General features: G+C 43.3%; 1 protein-coding gene across 1 annotated transcript in view; it reads left to right on the top strand.

Annotated features, from left to right (window-relative positions):
* The window catches only part of LOC306928846 (ceramide synthase-like), a gene marked incomplete at its 3' end in the record, with an annotated part of 97393 nt that overhangs the window by 32442 nt on the left and 39568 nt on the right, over positions 1–25383 (top strand). The window contains exon 3 of the mRNA XM_079509118.1: positions 9242–9661. Coding sequence (XP_079365244.1) covers positions 9537–9661 — 125 coding nt within the window. The 5' untranslated portion in view covers positions 9242–9536. The remainder of the gene's footprint in view (positions 1–9241; positions 9662–25383) is intronic.

Genomic DNA, 25383 nt, shown 5'->3' with positions numbered 1-25383 from the left:
GGGCCAACTACATAATTTAGCTTTTTAGATTTAAACGATTCTATTTAACTATCATCATCATCAATATTTAATATCAATGGTCTTTTGTCAGGTGTGTGTGTGCTGTGAACAAAAAGTGTATTTTTTCCAGCCTCATGTCACATTACCAAATGTAACCAACCAATACAATGAACACTGACAAATTATACTCTGGGAAATACGTTAATGAAAAAATGTCCCATACTGTTGGGGCGGGCCGTTTATAATACAATTCAGGTATGTATGCCGTATAAAAAATTCGCCCCCGGGGCCACATTTGGCCCGCGGGCTGCACTTTGGACACAGCTGGACTAGGGAGAGGTTCAGAATGTTGCCCTTCTGTGCAGTGGCGTGCACAGACATTTAGAGGGGCAGGTGCTCAAGTTAAAAAAGGGCACCTTGTGCAGCGCGTGGAACCGGCCGGTTGCCTTAATCCATTTTGGGCGGGAACCCCTTTTGGTGTTAGCATTATGTTATGCTTTAGCTATTGAAAAATAGCAGATCTACAAGCTCATAGCGCGCCACCGAGTGGCGCGCTATGAACTTGTAGGTCTGCTATTTAAAAAAAAAAAGAAAAAAGAAAGGGCACATTGCCAAAAGGGCAGGGGGTGCTCTAGCACCCCCTAGTGTCTATCTGTGCACGCCACTGCTTCTGTGAACTGTCAATGGTCACAGAAAAATAAAAGCACAGGATAATACAACTGCAATGATAAAAGGTTTGAACCCAAGAAAGCTTGTATAATATATGGCTTAATTGTTTCCATGGGGGTATCGAAGGAATCCTAAATATTTCCGTGCGAGTTTTCTCTGCGGGTTTTCCCACTCTGTTCTGGTTCCTTCACAGTAAACTTTACTCCTCGGTGTTCATTTGAATCTGAGAGCATTCAAATGTAACCAAATGGACCCGGTTATAAGGGTCCATTTGGTTACATTTGAATGCTCAAACTGAACTCTGTGCACTTTACTTGTGTTTGCGCGTCCATATAAACTCCAGTATGAATTCTGCTGAGCTCTGCAGTGGCCTTGTGGTCAGAGTGTCCGCCCTAGAGAATGCAGGGAGGTCAGGGTTCGATCCCTCGACCAATACACCTCCCTGCTCGGCACTCAGCATCAAGGACTTGATTGGCAGTGGACCTGTGGAAAGTAACTAAGTACAATTGCTTAAGTACTGTACAATTTTGAGGTATTTCTACTTCACTTGAGTATTTCCACTTTCCAATACTTTTACTTACCACTACATACCGCTACATCTCGGATCCAAATACTCCACTACACTTAGTCTACTTGAAAACTTGAGTTACTAGTTACTTTGTAGATTTTATTACAAAACATTAACCACTTCAGCCCTATACACTTGGGCCATTTTAAAATAGCCGATCTACAAGCTCACATGTGTCGCGATGCCACACATTGTGAGCCTGTAGACCTGCTATTTTCAAAAATAATTATTATACATTTGAAAACTTGAAATGGGACATTCTGAGTATTTCTGACTATATTCCAGTATTTATTTTACTCAAGTAAAACGTGTGTACCTCCACTTGTGGATTGGGGGTGTATAAGTCCCGGCGACATACCAGCATCATGTCCAGGGGGCGTACAGTACTTCTACATCGATGGCTGGGGGATGTATTTGTACATCAATCTGCTTTGCGCTAAAAGGAAACGGGACATTGGCTCCCTGCCTATAGGACCACATGGTGCGAGAACTGTTGGTTCCCAAGGCTACTCAGTAACTTACTTCTGAATTCCACGGAACCAACCCTTCAGCGCATGGTGGCCATTTTAGCTTGGAAGCTCAAGCTGCCATAATATTATGCCTATAGGGAAGAAGAGTGCATCAACCTTTCACTCTCTCACATTTCTAGTTCAGCTGAATTTTTTGTTTGATCTCACAAACACAAACATATTTCATGCACATCCTGTGGCGTCCAATGAGGATATGTTTAAAGGTCACTTAAAATCTACCTAATACAATATTCATACTGTGAGTAGCCTATAATGTCTAAAGTCAACAATGTCGATCATCAAATAGCTTTGTGCAAACATTTGAGATGGCTATTAAGCATTACAAAAACGACAATATAAAACAACTGTACGCATCCAATTATAAATCTGAATCGAAATGAAATGAAATTAATCGGGAAGAAAAATAAAGCCTTTCTTTCCTCCAGTGAAATTGTTCAATACTGTATTCTGCCTTTTGGTCACCAGATGGCGATATCCAGCGGAATGCATATGAATTAAGCAGAGATGAGCACAAAGGGCCCTCGAGGACAAAACAATAATAAATGTCATTTGTAATAATTCCATGTGTAAATACACCTTTTTTTTTTTAGAGCCTGATCCAGGCCATAAACAACTCGTCAGTACCGGCCACTCAATAAAAGCCTAAAAGACCTCACCTCGCATCTCAGAAATCACATTAAAAGCCTTGTTCATTCGCTCGTCCCTTTGGTGCATAATTGGGTTACGTGCTCAAAGGAGAACTTCAGTGCGTTCCGATGCGCGGAGCTCCAGTTAACCCATTTAGACCTGAGACCAGATTCTATACAAAAATGACTTCGAAAACATGACGGTTTTCTGTCAGTGGTTCTCAAACTATTTCATGTCAAGGACCCCCCCAAATTATATGTTTGGGGGTCCGCCGACCCCCATCTGAAAATATGTTGTTCCAGGGACGCCCGAGAAGCAATTATTTGAGTTAAAAAAAAAAAAAGTTTGCTGGGAAAGAACATAATATTCAAAGATTTGCGCAATTTTTCAAAAATGGCAGATCTATACAAGCTCGTAGAGCTTGTGTAGATCTGCTATTTTTCAACAGCTAAAGTTTAAAATAATGGTTTAAGTGGTTAAAAGCTATAAGGCGACACCTATGCGGCCTCGGGTCTAAATGAGTTAACAATGAAATGTTACAATAACGGGGACCATCACGCTGACACCTTGGATGAATAATTTAAAGCTGAACTCTTAACTCTTGGCATCAATCACACGTTAGCCTGTTTATACACAGACTTGTGCAGTCAAAAACAATGGTGCTCCTTGATCGTTTTATTGCATCCTATAGGCTATATATGCTGCTGTAATCCTCGTTTTTCTTTTATGATAATGTCTTTTGTCATTCCCATCATGGGGCTGCTGTAGCATCATGACTGCCTGGTGGGTACAGAGTGCGGTGGATGGTTTGTTCAGAAAAGTGGGTCTCGTTTTTTTCCATGGTATTCCATGTGTAGCCCACTGGTTCTCAAACGTTTTCATGCGAAGGACCACCGAAATGACACGCCTATGCATTTGGCAATGGCAGCGGACCCCCATCTCGAATATTTCAAGTGCCAGGTGATCGAGGGAGGGATGCCCAGAAGAGATGATTTGTAAATCTAAATTACCCTATTCAAAAACGTTTTTGAGAATTTTCAATTTTTTTAAATGGAAATGTACAAGCTCACAGCTAGGCTTTGAGCCGACTTAAAAGCCAGACCGCACCAATGCAACTAGTCACAACACCTTGTAACAAACCCGTTTTAAGGCCAGACCACACCAATGCAACTCGATCCTTGCCATTGGGGATACTGGTTGAAAGTAGTTGCATGTTGCAAAGAGTTGCAAGTAGTTGCATGTTGCAAGGAGTTGCAAAGAGTTGTATGTTGCAAGGTGTTGCAAATAGTTGCTACCTTTTGCTTGTAGTTACATGTGTAAACTCGAGTCAGTTTAATGAGCCGTGCTTTGCATTTGGACTGTCCATTGACAGTGGGTCAGTGGGGTTTCTATGTCTGTAAGGATCTTATAATACAATTTAATAAATAATTTGCAGCACCAGATCTACAAACTCAAAACGCATTAAGCTGTGACTAGCCTGGGCAGCATTCCTTTTCGGGTTTATGATCCGGTCGGGAGCGGATGATATATCGCTACGTCATGTTGTAGTCATTGTTTTGTAGTCAACAATCATCCGGAACTTCCTTTTCCCTCGAACCGATTTTTCTCAATAAAAGCTGCAGGCTACGAGAGCTTGTATTGTTGTTCTTCCGGTTTGAGGGAAAAGGAAGTTCCGGACGATTGTTCCTGCCTGATGACTACAAAACAATACAACATGACGTAGCGATATCATCCGCTCCAGACCGGTTCACACGGCAATGTTGTAACACAGACCAGGCTTTCCTCCGAGGTGGAAAGCCTGGTGACGCGAGGTTAAACTGTGACAGGTTGTTGTGAACTTGTACATCTATTGTATCTATGGATCTATGGACTGACCCCCCCCCCAATATGCTCCAATTTTCTTCCTTAAAGGGGAAAAAAACGTGAAATTCCCTATTTTTAATTTAGCAAAGATTGTAGATCTGCAAGTTCACAATGTGATGTATCGGCTATTTTAACAACGTTTCTATGGATATTAGGGCATATATGCCATGCATGCATCCCTGTTGGTGCTGTTGTCACCGATCCCATAAAGTAAAGAATACATATTAAATACATAAACTTGCAATCCCACATTAGGGATATATTTGGGCATTGCCACTATTTCCCCTCATGTTACCTACATAGCTTGTTGGTGTATTTTGCAGTATAAAATAGGTTGCTCTATTCTAATGACTGAAGCTGATTTATGAACAGCAGTGATGCCTGATGTCCTCAGTGACTTTTGTTAGCTTTGTTTCATTGCATTTGTTTTTGTATTTGTTTATTTATAGATGTATTGTAGGCTATATTGACAGAGACTTAACTTTTGAGAACTAACAACATGCCAGTCCCAGCCTGCAATTCACCATTTGCCAGCCTTCTGATTGGTCCCTGACTGACTAACCAGCAGGCTCTTTCTGCCTTGTTCCGCCTTGTTTATTTTATGTACGTCATTTTTTGGGGAAAAAAAATAAAAACAAACATGATATGCCCAGTCGCATGATGTTCCTTTTTACTCACACCAAGTTTAATGTAAGAATTGAGTGCACAGAATATCAATACGAAGCAACTGAAAAACCTGTTATTTCAATGATAGTGGATGGAGAGAAGCTCCATGGCTTTCAAGCTTGTCTCGTCGAACCACGTGAAAATGCATTGCGAGCCGTGCGACACACAGAAGAGACAGGGGACAGCTGTCTCGCAGGTGTGAACGGCGCCTTTTAGCGGACAATGGAGTGCTGGTGTTAACCTGCAGAAACACTCCTGCTGGAGCCTTCTGCTGTATTTTAACTGTTTTCACTGTTTGTTTTGGCAGACCAAAAACATGAGAGAGAGGAGGGGGGGGGGGGGGGGGGGCAGGCAGGCAATGTGTTTCTGCAGGTACACACTGGTGTGCAGTGTTATGTTAATTAGCCTGGGCTTTATCTGTAGCCGCACCCACCCACCCACACTATGGAATAATCTCCCATTACAAATTAAAGGTAAGCCCCACCATTGAGATCTTTAAATGCAAACTGAAGACACACCTACCGGTATTTACGCTTGCTTTTAAGTTTAACACAGTTTGAGGTCATTGTATGTCGCTGTTTGTTGTTGTCGTTTTGTCTATAAGGTGCTACCATTATGTTGCTCTTGTCTTTTGGAAATCACTTTAGGGCTTCACTCACACCTTCACATCTAGCATACAACATTGTTGGATGCTAGATGTAAACAAAGGGTAAGTGTCATGGCCGCCCCAATGCATTTCCAATGGAAGTCACATGGTTTGACACAACATTTTTGTTGTACGGCTTTCGGCTGTGTTTCGACTGCCCCATTCCCCCCCACCACTCAAAAATCACACCCGTGTGAACTGAGTGGTGTAAGGTCTTATATAGACTGATCAGCTGTAGTCTGACGTAATGAAATCACACCCGTGTGAACTGGGTGACCATAGCAACCATGCTCATTTTTTGGTACGAACAGACAGACACACAGACAGACAGACACGTAAACTAACAAAGCCAGTTGTAGGAGTGGTTTACACCACTCAAAAATGTTGTGTCAAACCATGTGACTCCCATTGGAAATGAATTGCGAGCTTGCATCAGTAAACAAGTCTCATGCATCAGCTATACAACAATCTGTTGTGAAGGTGTGAGTGAAGCCTTGCTGTCAGCTGCTGCTGTTTTTAAATGTGCTATATAAATAAATACACTTGACTTATTGTTTATTACGGATCCCCATTAGTCCTCACTACAGTGACGACTATACTCTTCCTGGGGTCCAAACACTCATACAATCAAATTAAAACATAATACAATGTAATTCTTTCATTACATAGTTAACTTGACGGTGGATTGGAACACACAACCTCTGCGGTGGGCATGCAGGGACTTCACCACTGCGCCACCCGAGCTCCAAAGCTGTATTTCATTCTAAAAGTAGGGGTCTCTGTCTCTCTGTCTCTCCGGCTCTCTAATAAGTAATAACCCATTTAGGCCTGACGTAGAAATTTAAAAAATGACTTTTTAAAATGTCTTTTTTTCTAAAAAAAAAAAATCTTGTTTCTATATCAGTGGTTCTCAATCATGTCAAGGACCCCCAAAAACTATATGTAATTGGCAGCCGACCCCCATCTGAAAATATGTTGTTCCTCCAGGGACTCCCCCAGAAGCAAAGATTTGAGTTAAAAACTGAAACTCTGAAAGAAGATTTCAGGCACATTTTCACGATTTTTCAAAAATAGCAGACCTACAAGCTCGTAGCGCGGCACTCGGTGCCGCGCTATGAGCTTGTAGATCTGCTTGTAGATCTTCTGTTTTGTATGTGTCTATGGAGTTAACATTAGTCTAGTAGTAGATCCCCAGGTGTGGTTATAATATGCAAATGGGTGAAAGCCAAAAGGCTAAATCGAAAAACACAGCTTTTAGTCTGGCAGCCGAGGTGGACGGGTAGGACATTTGGTATATAGTCTTTTTTTATTGGCCTAAAATATTGTCTATAGGGCAGGCCTACATACATTCATGAATCCACTTGCTTTAAGTAGCATGTGACATGTCAAACTAGGGGGTTTTCATGATTCTGAATCCATTCCAAGCATTAGTTTTGCTCAAAACGGCCATAGACATCATGACAAATGTGATGAGGTCAGCACATTTTGGGCACATTTGGGCAAGTGGCTATGGCTGCTTTTAGCCCAAGGAGTGTATTTTGTGCAAAACTAATGCTTGGAATGGATTCAGAATCATGAAAAACCCCTAGTTTGACATGTCACATGCTACTTAAAGCAAAAGGAGAATTTGACATTTTTGCCAGCCATAGGATGTTAATGGTAGGGTCACAAGAAACCCCTATAAAAAAGATTGCCCAATACTAACAGCCGGTCAGCAAGTGGATTCATGAATGTATGTATATAGACAATATTTTAGGCCAATAAAAAAGACTATATACCAAATTTCCCGCTTTAAACAAAAGAAGCCTGTCTGCTGCCGGACTATTTAGTGACAGGCTAAAATCACACTCCTCCCTTTATTATCATACAACACACTATGTGGGTGCGGCTTAAGTACAGGTGGGTGGTGCTAAGATGAAAACCAGGTAGGCTATAGGCCTATTTAATGATGTGGGGAGTGTGGCCACATAACAACTTTTTTGAAAAAACTCTTCCGAGTATAATCATAACCCGATGATCATGTTTTAGGGGGGGAAAGATCACGGCACCTTGTCTTTAAAGAGGTGGGGAGACTGGGAGACTTCAGTTACCGAACAAACACTTAATGAGTACTATCAGAATATAGAGCTACAGTATACTTAATACTCTTTAATAAATAGAAATATATTTTTCACAATGGTGCACCAATTTCACCCAGCAAAGAGAACGGTTTCATACCGCGGCTTACATTTTTGCATTTCAATTCCAATTCCGTCTATACTCACTTCCTTCACTTCCAATCACTTCCAATTTGCACTTCCAGTTTATCCCATAGATATTAAAACAAGAAATTATTACATAATGATATTTATGTAATCATATTGGTAAGATTATTATTTTAGTAACGTGATTTGTGTGTCACAACGTTGCGGCCACATTTCATGAGATTTAATTAGTTAGGTTTCACCTTCTTCTTCTTTCGTGTATCATTGACGTGGCGTGGCTACGACAATGGCATAGCCACGCCATTGTCTCTGGTCCCACGTGGAAGAGGCCGGAAATGATTCTCAGTTAATTTTCCTCATAGACATTTCAAAAACTATTTAAAGACCTTTTAAGCCTCGTACAAAGCCAACTCGAGTTGTGACAAATCATGACAACAAACACAATTTTTCGGGCCGAACACTTTTTTTGTTGTTTTTCTTCTTTGTAATTATTTGTTTGGTCCAAAATATTGTGTTTATAGAACAAACTGTTGATTGATTGACTGATTTAATCAGTCAATCAATCAGTATGCATGTATGTACGCACAGGGTGGGAGAATTCACTTACCTTCTGATTCGATACGATATCGATAGGCTACCTATAGGGTTCCGTTTCGATTCATATTGGATTCTTATTTATATTGCGATTTAATTCAATATTGTGATTTATTGTGATTTTTGCCCCCAAGTTACTTAGATTTTTTTATAGGCTACTAGAACATTTTAAGACAAACGATATAAACCATGACAAGTTGAATCATATACACTTCAATGCAGCCAGATAACGTCTGTCAGTGTCGCGAAAATATTAATAATACAAAGAAAAATAACCTAAAATAAAAATCACGATTTGAACGTAACCATTCGATTTTAAATTAAAAACCGCAATATTTGAGTGAATCGATGTTTACTTTTTTTTTGCCCACCCCTAATATATAGGCCTACCTACCCTAGTACCCACCCTCTGTAACATGATGGATGGAATAGAATCATTAATAAAATAAAGGACTCATTCAAAAAGAGCAGCTCGTGCATGAAGCGGCTCCCCCATCACCACCATCACCCTGTCCGTGGCGCTGCTGAGGCAAGGGGAAACGGCGCTGCCTGCATGCATGCGCTTTAACTGAGCTGAACTGGGTGACTGCATGGCTATCGGTGGCGTGAGCGGTTAAAAAGCGTCCAGTAAGCAGCAGCAGCACCCACCACACACACACACACACACACACACACACACACACACACACATAGCCGTTCATTCAGGCAGCACGCACTGGAGGAGGCACAGGAGCTAGCACCGTACGGCGGTCGGGAATCCACATAATACACGCACACACACACACACACACACGCACACACAACAGCGAACATGAAAGGATGATTTAACCGTGGCGTCGTTCCGTGTTTGTTTCCATCTCCTGCCTGGCCGCAGCAGAGACAGAGGAGTGTGAGGAGGAGGAGGAGGAGAAGAAGGAGAAGGAGGAGGAGGAGGGAGAGAGAGACACAGAGGAGGAGGAGAAGAACCGGTACCGGCAGATCCTTAAAAAAACCCACCGTCCAGGATACAGATCAGATCAGATCAGACAGACAGACACACCGACCGTTACCGTTACCGGGCCGCCGACCGACGGACGGACGGAGCACTGCACTCGTCTCGGGACATTTGTAAAAAAAAAAAAAAAAAAAAAAGCACGGGCCGGCCAGGCAGTGCAGTCCAGGACTCCAGGATGTTGCAAGTTCTGGCTTGCGGCGTCGTAGTTTTCCCCGGTCTGTTCTTCGCCTTTCGGAGGCTCATTCTCCCGTCCATCTTCACGCGGTGGACCGATTCCGACGTGGTGCTGGTCAGCGAGAGGTGAGAGAGAGAGAGAGAGGATGAGGGGGGGAGGGAGGGAGAGAACGAAAAGGACGTTTTATTTTTTATTTATTTATTATGACCGTTTGGGTTGTGGTGTGTGGGAAGGAATAACGGTTGGAATACGGACGGTGCATGGTGGTGTAGAGGCTATGAATGATATTAGCTAAACCCCATTAGCCGGTATGCTTGCGTGTGTGTGTGTGTGTGCGTGTGTGTGTGTGTGTGGGGGGGGTCCGCTATCTATTATTATATTAATAACATTGTAGCTTAATATATAACGCATATTATTAGCGAGAGGTATGGTTGTAGTAGCATATAATATAGGCCGATATTTTAACGGGGAGCTCAGCATCCACCACATTGTGTGTGTGTGTGTGTGTGTGTGTGTGTGTTTAAATGCCTCGTTGTCGTTCTCCGTCGCTCGGTCGTGCATGCGACCCGGTCGCGGCGTCGTTCGCCGGCACACACTGCGAGCGAACGAGCGAGCGACACTAATACGCCACCAATGCGTTGTTCGCTTGCAGAGATCTGTTTGTGTTCGGCTAGCGTCGCGACATGCACTGTGTCTGCACGCCGGTCGATGGCGACCTGAATGCTCTTCATTTTCTTTTAGGGGGAGCGTGTGCGTGTGTGTGTTTCTGAGAATTAACATAGTAACCCCCCCCCCCCCCCCCCAATAAACAACAGCTAATAACACCTATAATAGCAGCGTTACCTGGGGGGGAGGGGGGGGGGGGGGGTGTAGCTTGCAGGCAGCCCTATATCAGATGATGATGTGTGTGTGTGTGGTGTTCTGTATGTGTTGTTCTTGTTTGTGTCGAGGTGGTGGTATGATGACACCACACACACACACACACACACACACACACACACACACACACACACACACACACACACACACACACACACACACACGGGGGTGCAGTGGGGTCACTGTTTTCAATGCTCATTTTGTACCCTGTTCAGGCCTGGTGTTAATCCGCCTTCAGTAGAGACTGTACTCTGCAGCTCTCTCCCTCTCTCTCTCTCTCCCCCCCCCCCCCCTCTCTCTCTCTCTCTCTCACCACTCTCTCGGTGACAACTGCAGAGTAGAGACTCTGCACCCTCTCTCGCTCTCCCTCCCTCTCTCCCTCTCTCTCTCTCCCTCTCTCTCTCTCTCTCTCTCTGTGTGAACCACATTCATGGTGAACACACTTTGGCCTTAATCACGCTCCTATTAATTCCTTAATGCTCATCCAACGGAAAATGCATTTCTTACAGATGCTGAACGACAGACGCCGGCCCCGCGGGCCTTTCGGATATAATGTCAAAAAGCCCAGTCAGTCAGTCAGTCAGGCAGCCCCGGCAGGCTGTGCCAACTCCCCCCCCCCCACACCCCACCAAAATTCATGTTTGTCAGCCCCACTGCCTGCCCAGCCTGCCGCAAAGTTTGCAAGCGTAGCTTGTTTGTCTGTGATTCACGCCTCAGACCTTTTCATCCCAAGCCGGCCCCCGCCGGCGCGTTGGATGTATTGGGTCACCTCCACGTGATAAAGATGTTTTATCTCCGGGACGATCCCGGTGTCTACGCACCACGGTATAGCACTTGCCGTAGTACTTGCCCCTAAGCCTCGACCTCCATACAGGCATATGCAAAGGCTCAACTTATGTAACTTCAACAGCACTTTATGTAGACATACAGCACTCTATAGTGTATGTACACATTATAGTTTCATTATATAGATATTCCACCTTAAGCTTACGTATGGTTCATGATGACTATTGTTATGCATTTGATGTATTACCATGTTTTTTTTTGTTCTTGCTTACTGTAAATCGCTCTGGATTAAGAGCTTCTGCTCAATGCCTAAATTGTGAATTGTAAATTGGTAAAATCCTCCCGACCTGATTCCAAATGGACCCTTACGGCCCGCCACGGGTCGATTTGGGTCTGTATTGTATACAATTGGACCGTCCAATTGTATACAATACAGACATATGAGTCCATTTGGTTCTATCAATCATTTAGCTGCACGTGGGGGGGGCACCCCCTGGAAAACCCCCTCAAGGTCCCCCCCGGGGGGGTGTGTGTGTGTGTGTTGGGGGGAGCTCATGTTGAGCACGCACCAGTTATTTACTGTGTGTGCATATTTGGTGTGTGTGCATCATGGCCACCGGGTCATTCAGTTGTTGTCACAGTGAGTCCAGTGATGTCAACTAACGCGATTTCCGCGCGGTTCCGTGAAGCGGTGACACTTCATTAGTACGAGTTAGGCCGTCCCGACATTATAGCTTGTCTGAAGAACTTCAGGGTCACCCCCCCCCCCCCCCCCCCCCTCGCCCTCCTAGGTTTGCAGAATGGGTACGTTTCGCATGAAAAGCACACAACTCAAATACAAAGACTGTTACTGTGGACGAAACACTGCAGCATTACACTTGTTTTCAACAGGGTCCACCATTTCCAATTCATCAGAACATTTAGAGACGTACAGATATTCACTTATATATATTAAAAAAAAAACAGGAAATCATAGATTGTGCATTACATGATTCAACCACTCGCACACCGATGGCGGTGGAAACCACGCAAGGCACCACCAACCTGCACATCGGGAGCAAGTAGTAGGGGGTTCAGCGTCTCGCTCAAGGACACTTCGACACTTGACTCTCGGTTCCATCCGGTCACTCTACCCCTGAGCCACTTATGATCTTCTGATCCGTACCTGTGGCTATATGCCAGGCCTGTTGGATGGAACATACTCTGCTCGCTGCCTGGCAGGCAGGCTGGCAGGCAGGCCAGGCAGGCAGGCCAGGCAGGCAGGCCAGGCAGGCAGGCAAGGCAGGCAGGCAGGCAGGCAGGCTGCAGTGCCGCTGTGCCATTCAGATTAGCTTCGGTAGCTCATGCATCTTCTAAACAATACTATCACTGTGCAATCACGATCGGCTTTGTTGTCACATATCGCCGGTTTAAATGTGTGCACATTATAATGGATAATGAGTGGGTTAAGCCTTGCCGAGCCATGTAGCCCATAGGGCAGGAGCCCTGTGTACTGTACATCCCCCAGCCATGAGGTACAAGTAAACCCCCTGGACATGACACTAGTATGCCCAGTATGTTGGTGCTGAGTGCCAAGCCAGGGAGGCATTGGGTCAGTAGGTTTGCCCCCATTTGTTTTGCGGACTGTTTGCCCCCATGATTTCTTGGATTTTTTTTTTTACTGAGGATAAGGTTAGAAATAAGTTTAGGGTTAGGCACAGTTTTACTGATAGTGGAGCAGATTAAGTCAATATATCATAAGAATCGTTCACTTGATCATACAAGCACCAAAATTGGCACACAAGTGCTTCGGAACCTACTCTCTCAGAAAAGTACGTTGTCCACTTGAAAAAACAAAATGGACACAATTTTTCAAGATGGCCGCCATTCGAGGTGGTTTTAAACAGTGTTTGAGTTATATTGAGCTATAAAATCCTATTTTGATGGCCTATACATCAAAATATATGTTTCTGAGTATGAGAAATCCAATTCTGCATTTAGAACATCAAAATTATTTAATATTATGATGATACAATGGGAATTAAACGATAAAGTGGGGCAGATTAAGTCCATATTCCATAATAATCCTTCATGTGGTGGTACAAGCACCAGATTTGGCACAATTGATGTCCAGGATGTACTTTCTAGGAAAAGTATGTTTTCCAGCTGAAAATCCAAGATGGCCGACCAGTTTTCAAGATGGCCACCTCGTCAAATTAATAAGTAGAACTTTAGTGAACAGAAATGTGTGATCCACACATTGATCCAAACATCAAAATGAATGTATTCTGATGGTGTCAATTTAATTCCAATATGGCCGCCAGTTTTCAAGATGGGGGCTATTACGCAACTCAAAATATGCGTTTTCGGAAGCTGTTTGATCACAGATATTGTTGAAGGGCAACATCACCATTCATTGAAATGCTGTGATCAAGCTCTATTGGTTTGTCATTTTGTATATAAGAGTGATGTCAAAGCACAACCAGGACACACTGGTGACATCACTGCTGTGAGACTCCGCATGGGGTTCAGTGTCGGCTTGTAACGTAGCTGTAGTTGTGGTTTACTAACTGTTGTAGTCGTGTACTCACTGTAGTTTGTAGTATACTTTAGTGTCCTAAATGCTATCTAATAAGCCCCTGTATACTGTATATCTCAAATAGAAGTTTAGTTAGTTGTAGCATTGTAGTTGATAGCCGCACCTGAATTGACAGGATGTGTCAGCGTGGGAGAGCTGAGACAAGGGTAACAGGGATTCAGTTACCTGGATGGTGTACAGATTGCACAGGACTTGCACTGGATGAATGGTCGGGCTAGGTGTAGGGCACCAGATGCTTGAACCTAGATGCATCCCATATTTCAATGTGCTTTGATGTTTTGTACGGTTGGGTGGTAAAAGGATATAGCCCTCGGCCTTTAACCGTATAACACAAGATGTTCCACTACTAAAACTGATTGGAGGAAGTGTCAAACAGATACGAAAGAGGAGTTGAAGTCTCCCCGTATTTCAGGCAATACACCTGTTGCCCATCATGTTAGACTCATCCAGATTGGATGATGGAGGTGGCAGTGAGGATACATTGAGGCAAAACAGTACAAAGTATCACCAAAATTGTCGGGCAAATGTTTAGCAACTGAAACTCCAGCGTTCCACTAAGAGAGCAGCTGAAATTCAGAATGATCTTGGTGAGGGACACGCAAAAATTCAAAGAGTGCAGTGCAGCGGATGTGATCTCCCCCCCATCGAAGCCCTGTATGACGATCGTTGTGTCAGCAAAGCTCGTCGTGGAATTATGAGGGACCCAAGCCATCCCAATCGCAGACTGTTTGAGATGCTGCCACATGGAAAACGTTTTCGCAGTCTCGAAGCCACTGGAAATAGACTGCAAATAAGCTTCTTTCCCCAAACAATCAGAAACATGAACGAACTGATAAGAACCAGGGCAAGTTTACCTAACTTTGCTACTACAGGGAAACATGTACATATGTTACTATTTTTCTAGCACTCTTTATTCTATCCCTTTGTTTTGCTGTGCTTGCTGTGTTTTTTGTTGTTTGAATATTATGCTATCTATGCCGCTGCATTGTCTGTAAGGAAGCCAAACAAATTGTTTTACTCTTATATACCTGTACATAAGATGTAACAATAAAGTCCAACCTTGAACCTTGATCTAGGTTCAAGCATCTGGTGCCCTACACCTAGCCCGACCGTTCATCCAGTGCCATTTAAGTCCTGTGCGATCTGTACACCATCCAGGTAACTGAAGCCCCGTTACCCTTGTCTCAGCTCTCCCACACTGGCACATATTGTCAATTCAGGTGCGGCTATCTAACTACAATACTACAACTAACTAAACTTCTAGTGGAGATATATACAGGGGCTAATTAGCATTTAGGACACTAAAGTATACAAAAAACTACAGTGAGTACACTACAATAGTTAGTAAACCACAACTACAGCTACGCTACAAGCCGACACTGAACCCCATGCAGAGTCTCACAGCAGTGATGTCACCAGTGTGTCCTGGTTGTGCTTTGACATCACTCTTATATACAAAATTACAAACCAATAGGGCTTGATCACAGCATTTCAATGCATGATCACCGAATGATGTTGCCCTTCAACAATATCTATGATCATACAGCTTCCGAAAACGCTAATTTTGAGTCACGTAATAATCTTGCAAACTGGCGGCCATATTGGAATTAAATTCCAACACCATTAAGTTCTTAGTCAGAATACTTTCATTTTGATGTTTGGATCATTAACACATTTGAATTCTACTTTTTGTTGTTTTGTTTTCTTGCATTTGACGAGGCGGCCATCTTGAATACTGGCAGCCATCTTGGATTTTCAGCTGGATACGGTGCTTTTCATAGAAATACATCCTGGACATCATGTGTTCCAAATTTGGTGCTTGTACCACCAAGTGAAAGATTCTTATGTAATATTGACTTAATCTGCCCCAGCTTTTCGTTTAATTCCCATTGTATCATCATAATATGCAATAATTTTGATTTGCTAAATGCAGAATTGGATTTCTCATACTCAGAAACATACATTTTGATGTATAGGCCATCACAATAAGATTATTCAATCAAACTATAGTTCAAACACTGTTTAAAACCATTTTGAAAGGCGGCCATCTTGAAAAATGGTGGCCATTTTGTTTTTTCAAGTGGACAACGTACTTTTCTGAGAGAGTAGGTTCTGAAGCACTTGTGTGACAAATTTGGTGCTTGTATGATCAAGTGAACGATCGTTTCAGTAATCTGCTCCACTATGAGGTTAAGTTCAGCAATGCGTTTTGGCACTGTTTTACTTTTATGTTTAGGAATAAGGTTAGGTTTAGGCATAGTTTTACAGAGGTTACGTTTAGGAATAAGGTTAGGTTTAGGAATAGTTTTACAGAGGTTACGTTTAGGAATAAGGTTAGGTTTAGGAATAGTTTTACAGAGGTTACGTTTAGGAATAAGGTTAGGTTTAGGAATAGTTTTACAGAGGTTACGTTTAGGAATAAGCTTAGGTTTAGGAATAGTTTTACAGAGGTTACATTTAGGAATAAGGTTAGGTTCAGGAATAGTTTTACAGAGGTTACATTTAGGAATAAGGTTAGGTTTAGGAATAGGTTACTGAAGTTACGTTTAGGAATTCCAGGTGCCGAGCGTTCCCGATTTTCCCCAGTGGAGACTCGAACTCTGACCTGCCACTCTCAGGGCGGAAAACTCTTAGCCACAACTTAAAGAAGTGGGCGAAATTCATTTTTTTTGTTTGTGCATGCTCCGTGATTTCGTCATATTTGTGAGAAGACAGAGGGAAGAGAGTAGAACAGAGAAGGCATTTCCGTGTTGGAAAAAGGTCAAGTAATCTATATCTGATTGGACCCCCCCCCCCCCCCCCTGACAGTGTGTCTGAAGAAAGAAAGGCTAAAAAACTCTAGCAAAAAGGGCCACGGTGGCACAGTCGGTAGTGCTGTCGCCTCACAGCTAGAAGGTCCTGGGTTCGATTCCCACTGAAGACGCTGTGGGCCTCTCTGTGTGGAGTTTGCATGTTCTCCCCGTGTCCCCTAGGGTAGGTACCCTCACAAAAACATGCAGTAATCCTGGTCTCTAAATCTACCTCCCCCTGGCCAGCCGGGGCGCCTGATGGAGGGGAAAGGAACTGGTTGGAATAACGTGTTCCTTCCACACGCTACGTGCAACCAGGGAAACTCCCCCCCCCCCCTGTCAGGTGAAAAGAAGCAGCTTGGACTACTCATGCATAGAAGGAAGCATGAGGTCAGTCTGCTGCCCCTCCCGAGGTTGGCAGAGGAAGTGTAGCGCCCAGGATTACATTAGATAATTGACAATGGGTGAAAAAACGGGTTGCAAAATCGTGGGATAAAAATGAAGTAAAAAAAAAAAAAAACGAAAACTACTAGAACTAGACCATGTTGTTGCAGAGCGAGCAGACACAGTGGCCTTCCACTCTCCGTGGCATTCCCACCTCCCGGTGAGCCCAAAGCTTATCTTCTGATTGATTATCCACTTGAACCATATATACATGGTTGACCGGAGTCCCTCAGGGCTCTATACTGGTGTAGATTCTGTTTTCGCTCTACATGAAATGTCCCTCCCATCGTTTATTCGCCTCAACCTCCGCTGCCGGCGCGTGTAATGCTGCGTTCACATGGAATCGGGCAAGCGGTAGACGGCAAACCGGAAGTCATTTTAGTGGACGGGAGCAGGACGGTACAGCGAGCCCGGCAGCCAGAACCGGCGACGGCATCAATGTTAAAAACTTAAAATATTGAATCTTTTTACCGTTCCCTGCCGTCCGGCAGGTTTTCGCTGTTTGCCGTCTCTATACCGCTTGCCTGATTCCATGTGAATGCAGCATAAGGCTTTGAAACATTTAATTCATCACGCACGTCTTCCTGAGGCCCCCCTATGGCGTTGCATGCTGTGCGTGCACAACTAAATCCAAGAGTGTCCGTTTTGACACCCCCGTAGCCCCCCCCCCAAAGTCTACAAATGGACCTGCCGAGAGTTCCATTAAAACTCTGGATTTTACTACTACATGTGTACCGTTCCATACGACTGAAAGCGCAGAGCGACTGCAAATAAAGCGTCTATGAGTGTGATGTCTCTGTTCACTGTGGTCACTGGCAGACACTCGGCTTCATGCTTTGATTAAAAGGCATGACCTTGCCCTAGTTTGAAGAATAGCTAGACTTTATTTTTATTTTTTTTACGGGGACTTTATGCCATTCTAGATTCATGGCCTCGGCCTGGGCTTATGCGTGAACTGCCCTGGTTTTTCTGCCTATAACAAGGACTAGTCTTGTCCCCTGCAATATATCCATATCAGGCCTGACAAGCCTGCTATGAAATTAGATTACTCGTGGAAAAGGGACTCTCTTTGACAAGATTCACGTCCTGTGAATAAACTCTGTAACCAGGTTTCCCATCTCGACCACTGTCACGGTCACCCTGACAGTGCTAATAATATTGGCCAAGTCATTGTAGGCAAGAAGCGTTCAGAAAAGAGCATATCTACAGTTGGGTGCCACCGATATTGTCCCTTATCATTTGACCCATTTAGGCCTGACCTCAACGATTTTTCAAAAATAGCAGACCTACAAGCTCGTAGCGCGCCACTCGGTGGCGCGCTATGAGCTTGTAGATCTGCTATTTTTCAATAGCTAAATTATAACAATGTTTAAAACACCAAAAGGGGTTCCCGCCCAAAATGGGTTAACTGTCCTTTTGCGCAGATCACGCAAACCTCAGCAAAAAGAAAAGGACAATATCGATGGCCTCCAACTGTACAAGGGCTGGTGGTTCAAATGCAACCAGTTTGTTTACAAAAATGCCGTCTCTCCATTGTGTTGAACCTCATGAGACATTTGCACCTTTTTTTAAATGGACTGTGTCTTCATTATTCCTCTACATCTTCATAATGCATATTGTATTATCTTATCTAATCAGGGCTCGAATCCCTTGACTCCTTCAAAACCGCCCTCAAAGGGCACCTACGGACGGCTGCAATTCGAAACTGGCCCCCGTAAAACCTGAATCCCCCACCCACCCCTTTTTCCCCCTCACTGTATATGTTTCTTTTCCCTTTTTTACCTCTGATGAGTTCCTGTTTTGACTATATAGTTGTGTATATTCGTACGTCTCTAATTGTTTTGATGAATTGAAAATGGTGGGCCCTATTGTAAACGAGTGTAATGCTTTATGGTGTCGTCCACTCACAGTTAACAGTTTTGTATCGAGTTGTACTTGAAATGTACTGTAATTCTGCAAACTGTTAATAAATCAATCAATCAATCAATCAGTTTAGATTTGAAACTTTTTTTTTTCTTTTTTCACGGGCCCCCACACTGCTGTTGATGCTTTGGCATCACCTGGGTTTTTTCCTCCCCTGCTGCAACATACAACAGCCTTTAGTTCGATTGATGATACTACTGCCGGCACGGACACACAGCCGAATCTGAATTATAGCCTTTCATAAGTCAACTCTCTGACCGTGATGAAAAGTGCAGTGCATTGTTTCCAGATTAATCGTATCGACGGCCCACAGGTAAAACAGTGCTGCATGCCAGACAGACAGTGCCTCTGGCTTTCTCTTAGCGTAGCGTAAGCTCCTCAAAGTGCAAATGGTCCTCTCCTCTAGCGCTGCGCGTCCACCTGTGCCGTCTTATCGCTTCCTCTTCCTCCTTCCTCCTCCCAGGCCCAATTAATTTCCCTCTGAAGTGGTGTGTAGACAACGGGATGGGAATTGGTACCGTCCGGAATTCCGGATCAATCGGGTTGCTGAGGCAATCGGACAATGCAGATGTTCATCGCATTGAATTCAGGGAACTTCAGGGAAGAAGTGCTTTCACTTCCGTCGGGTACAAGCACTTCTAACCGCTTGAACCCTGATACGACATAGTCAATGTATTTTGTGTAAAAGAAAGTAAAGTCCGCACGCACACTGGACTGAGCTCCAAAAGCTTAAGTTTTTATTGTCTCACCACAGGGACATGACGTTTCGAGCCTCACGGCTCTTCATCAGACCAATGTATTTTGTGCTCTCAAAACTATATTGTTCAAAGTTTTAGCCAAAGTACAAAAGTGGTCAAAACTAATCTGGTAGGGAACCCTCTCAAAGGACCACCCTGGGGTCCCCGGACCACCACTTTGACAACCACTTACCTAAACGGTGTATATAAAGAAGGAAGGAAGGCTAGGAAAGGCAAAATGTCTGATATGAAGGAGGAGGAAAGAGGTTTTGGGACATAGATTTATGTTCTAATGGATTACTGTAATGGTAATGCTGCTGATGACGAGAGTAACTTCCTACATTCAGCCTGTACATCTATATGTTTGATTTAGGAGTGAAATAGTTAAATCAAATCGATTATAAAAAAAAAACATAATCAATTTGTGATCGATTCAAATGGAAACGTCCCCAGAGTCTCTAAATATGTTATGTATAAATATTAAAATCTAGGAAAATAGCCGATCTACAAGTTAACAATGCGCTGACTCGCATCGCGGCGTGAGCTTGTACATTGATAAATAGTTTACAGAAACGGCAGGTTTTATATACTGTATCAATCTGGCTATTAAATCGACCTATGATTCATAGGTCTTGTTTGTTTTTTGTTTTTTTGTTTTTTTTTAAACGTTTCTTTTTGTGGCTTTCGCCTTTATTTTATATTTTTTATGGAGGGACAGACAGTAGGCTGGAAATGGGGAGAGAGATGAGGGGAAGACATGCAGTAAAGGCCGTCGGGATCGGGAGTCGAACCCGCGGCACACTGCCAGACTGGATTACCAGCCAAGGTGCCTGGACCACTGAGCCATGGCCCAGGCCTGGTCTTGTTTGTTTTTGACGCTGTTGAGTGTTGAGTGACGAGGCTGATGGCCAATCATCTGCTGCGATCGGATTTTCGATCGAGACTCGCGCAGCCGTAGGCAGCGTCACCAGACCTGAATCGCCAGGACATTCTTTTTAATGGTAGCGACTCAGGGCTGGAGCCATGGCTAGTAGTGGGGAATCAAGTGGGGAATTAATTTACAAAACGATAAATAATAATAAAATTAATAATAATATTAACCCATTCTGGACAGGAACCCCTTTTGGTGTTTTAACTAAGCATTATGTTATACTTTAGCTATTGAAAAATAGCAGATCTACAAGCTCGTAGCGCGCCACCGAGTGGCGCGCTACGAGCTTGTAGATCTGCTATTTTTGAAAGAAACCGTGAAAATGTGGCACGCACAAATCTTTGAATATATATTCTTTCAGAAGACTTTTCTTTTTATTTCGACGTCGGGCCTAAATGGGTTAATATTTGCCTACACAAAAACCCAAAATATGGAGATGAGAGGTTTCTCCCCGAGGGCAGCAACACATATAAGTCCAGGCTATTTTGGAAAATGTGCGCCCACAGCGACCCAAAATAGGAACGCGCAAGGTTAATGTGATTAGTAAGCGGCCGCTAAGTGGGCATATAATTGATGATCAGGTGAATTCATTAGACGTCCCTTTTAGTTATGACAAGCACTTGGCTCTAGCGTCGACGGTAGGTTAGCAGCCCCACAGCTATATATGCAGCTAATAGTGCTGGTGCAGCAGCATCACCCATCCATACGTAGGCGTTGGTGCGTGCGTGCGTGCGTGCGTGCGTGCGTGCGTGCGTGCGTGCGTGCGTGCGTGCGTGCGTGCGTGCGTGCGTGCGTGCGTGCGTGCGTGCGTGCGTGCGAGCGAGAGACACACAGGGATGGACTGAGCAAGTGTGTGTGTGTGTGTGTGTGTGTGTGCGTGTGCTTCCAGTGGTGGAAAGTAACTAAGTACATTTACTCAAATACTGTACTTAAGTGCAATATGGAAGTATTTGTACTTTACTTGAGTATTTACAATTTCCAATACTTTTACTGTACTCCACTACATCTCAGAGCCCACATTTTTACTTTTACTACACAATGATTTGAAAACTTTAGTTACTAGTTACTTTGGAGACTGACATTTTTATTAGAAAACATACATTAACCACATCAACCCTATTTACATTTCGGACATTTGAAAATAGCAGATCTACAAGCTCACTGTGTGTAGCGATGCGACACATTGTGACCTTGTAGATCTGCTATTTTCAAAAGATTTTGAACTTGTGAAATAGGACTTTCTGCAATATGAGTATGTTTCCTTTTAGTACTTTACGTACATTTTGATGCCGATACTTTTGTACTTTTATGAATACGGGACTACTACTTGTAACGGATCTACATTGCAGTATTTCTACTTTTACTTAAGACACATTTGAGTACTTTTTTCACCACTTTCCGATTTGTTTCTGCTGTCCCTTTTCCTTTGGCTCCGCACTGTTCCTCTGCCAGCAGTGGTGGGAAAAGTACTCGCATGTTTTACTTAAGTAAAATACTGCAACATAGAAATACTCTGTTTTTAGTAAAAGTCCGGAATTCAAGAATCAAAATGTACTTGAGTAAATGGTGCATTTATATAGCACATTTATCCAAAGCGCTTTACGTAGATTTACGTAGATTTACGTAGATTTCATTCACACACCTTTGCATAGATTGTGCATTGCATTCACCCATTCACACACCTTTGCATAGATTGTGCATTGCATTCACACATTCACACACCTTTGCATAGATTGTGCATTGCATTCACACATTCACACACCTTTGCATAGATTGTGCATTGCATTCACACATTCACACACCTTTGCATAGATTGTGCATTGCATTCACACATTCACACACCTTTGCATAGATTGTGCATTGCATTCACACATTCACACACCTTTGCATAGATTGTGCATTGCATTCACACACCTTTGCATAGATTGTGCATTGCATTCACACATTCACACACCTTTGCATAGATTGTGCATTGCATTCACACATTCACACACCTTTGCATAGATTGTGCATTGCATTCACACATTCACACACCTTTGCATAGATTGTGCATTGCATTCACCCATTCACACACACATTCACACACCTTTGCATAGATTGTGCATTGCATTCACACACACATTCACACACCTTTGCATAGATTGTGCATTGCATTCACCCATTCACACACACATTCACACACCTTTACATAGATTGTGCATTACATTCACCCATTCACACACACACATTCACACACCTTTGCATAGATTGTGAATTACATTCACACACACATTCACACCTTTACATAGATTATGCATTACATTCACCCATTCACACACACATTCACACACCTTTACATAGATTGTGCATTACATTCACCCATTCATACACACATTCACACACCTTTACATAGATTGTGCATTACATTCACCCATTCACACACCTTTACATAGATTGTGCATTACATTCACCCATTCACACACACATTCACACACCTTTACATATATTATGCATTACATTCACCCATTCACACACACATTCACACACCTTTACATAGATTGTGCATTGCATTCACCCATTCACACACACACATTCACACACCTTTGCATAGATTGTGCATTGCATTCACCCATTCACACACACACATTCACACCTTTGCATAGATTGTGCATTACATTCACCCATTCACACACACATTCACACACCTTTACATAGATTATGCATTACATTCACCCATTCACACACACATTCACACACCTTTACATAGATTGTGCATTACATTCACCCATTCACACACACATTCACACACCTTTACATAGATTGTGCATTACATTCACCCATTCACACACACATTCACACACCTTTACATAGATTGTGCATTACATTCACCCATTCACACACACATTCACACACCTTTACATAGATTGTGCATTACATTCACCCATTCACACACACATTCACACACCTTTACATAGATTGTGCATTACATTCACCCATTCACACACACATTCACACACCTTTACATAGATTGTGCATTACATTCACCCATTCATACACACACACACCGATGGCGGAGTGAAACCATGCAACACACCAACTTGCACATCAGAAGCAATTAGGGGTTCAGCGTCTTGCTCAAGGACACTTCGAACTAGGGGAGCCCGGGATCGAACTGGGAAGCTCACGGTTCCCATCCGGCCGCTCTACCGGCCACTTTACCCCTGATCCACTGCCGCCCCTTGTAAAAGTACCAAAGTATTGTAATAAAAATGTACATAAAGTACCAACAGCGACAACTCATTATACAGAGTGTCCCGTTTCCCAAGATTTCAAATGTTTAAGAATCTTCTGGAAAATAACAGCTAATTCCAAATGGTTGAAATGTATATTAGGTTGAAGTGGTATGTTTAAGCAATATTACACGAGAGGGTGTGGTTTAACGTGATTATTGCCACGACAGTGATGCGGTCAGGAACGAGACGTAGTTGAGTTCTGCAAGGATCACTGAAGTGGAAATAATCACGTTAAACCACACCCTCGAGTGTAATATTGCAATTATACAACAGTTACCCTTAAAACTAAGAAAATCGACCACAAATGTCCCAAGAAACTAGCTAGCCTAGCCACCGACTTTGCTGCGCTCTGGGAAAACAGAGCAGCTGAATTCTTTGTTTTGATTAGGTGTGGAGTGGTGCTCGTTTGATCCACGGCTAGAAGGCTGTTTCAACCAATCAGATTGCTTCCTCGAAACGACCTGTGGTATACTTTTGTAATAACAATCGAAATCTACAAAGTAACTAGTAATTCAAGTTTTCAAATAGTTGTAGTGGAGTAAAAGTACAGTATTTGCATCTGAGATGTAGTGGAGTAGAAAATTGGAAATACTCCAGTAAAGTAAAAAAAATCACACCCGTGTGAACTGAGTGGTGCAAATCCCCCCCCCCCCCCCCCCCCCCTCTCTCTCTCTCTCATTAGCAGGCAACAGTGCAGCACTATCTCTCTCTCTCCGTTTCTGGCACAACAGCGCCACTTTTGGTACTCATTGGTACTGGTACTCATTGGTACACACAAACATAGTTGAACACGGACATTGCTGTCACACACAAACATAGTTGAACACGGACATTGCTGTCACACACAAACATAGTTGAACACGGACATTGCTGTCACACACAAACATAGTTGAACACGGACATTGCTGTCACACACAAACATAGTTAAACACGGACATTGCTGTCACACACAAACATAGTTGAACACGGACATTGCTGTCACACACAAACATAGTTGAACACGGACATTGCTGTCACACACAAACATAGTTGAACACGGACATTGCTGTCACACACAAACATAGTTGAACACGGACATTGCTGTCACACACAAACATAGTTGAACACGGACATTGCTGTCACACACAAACATAGTTGAACACGGACATTGCTGTCACACACAAACATAGTTGAACACGGACATTGCTGTCACACACAAACATAGTTGAACACGGACATTGCTGTCACACACAAACATAGTTGAACACGGACATTGCTGTTCCTTGGAGTGGTTGCACCACTAAATTTTTTTTTGTGTAAGTACAGTACTTGAGTAAATGTACTTAGTTACTTTCCAACACTGGCCACGGCAGCACTGTGTTCAGCCTTATGAGAGAGAGAGAGAGAGAGAGAGACTATGGTTGTGTGCAGTTATGGGCCATGCGAGAGAGAGAGAGAGAGAGAGAGAGAGAGACTATGCTTGTGTGCGGTTATGGGCCATGCGAGAGAGAGAGACAGAGAGAGAGAGA

This window comes from Electrona antarctica (genome assembly GCF_951216825.1).
Source record: "Electrona antarctica genome assembly, chromosome: 8".
Taxonomy (NCBI): domain Eukaryota; kingdom Metazoa; phylum Chordata; class Actinopteri; order Myctophiformes; family Myctophidae; genus Electrona; species Electrona antarctica.
This window is presented reverse-complemented; position numbering and strand designations above follow the sequence as displayed.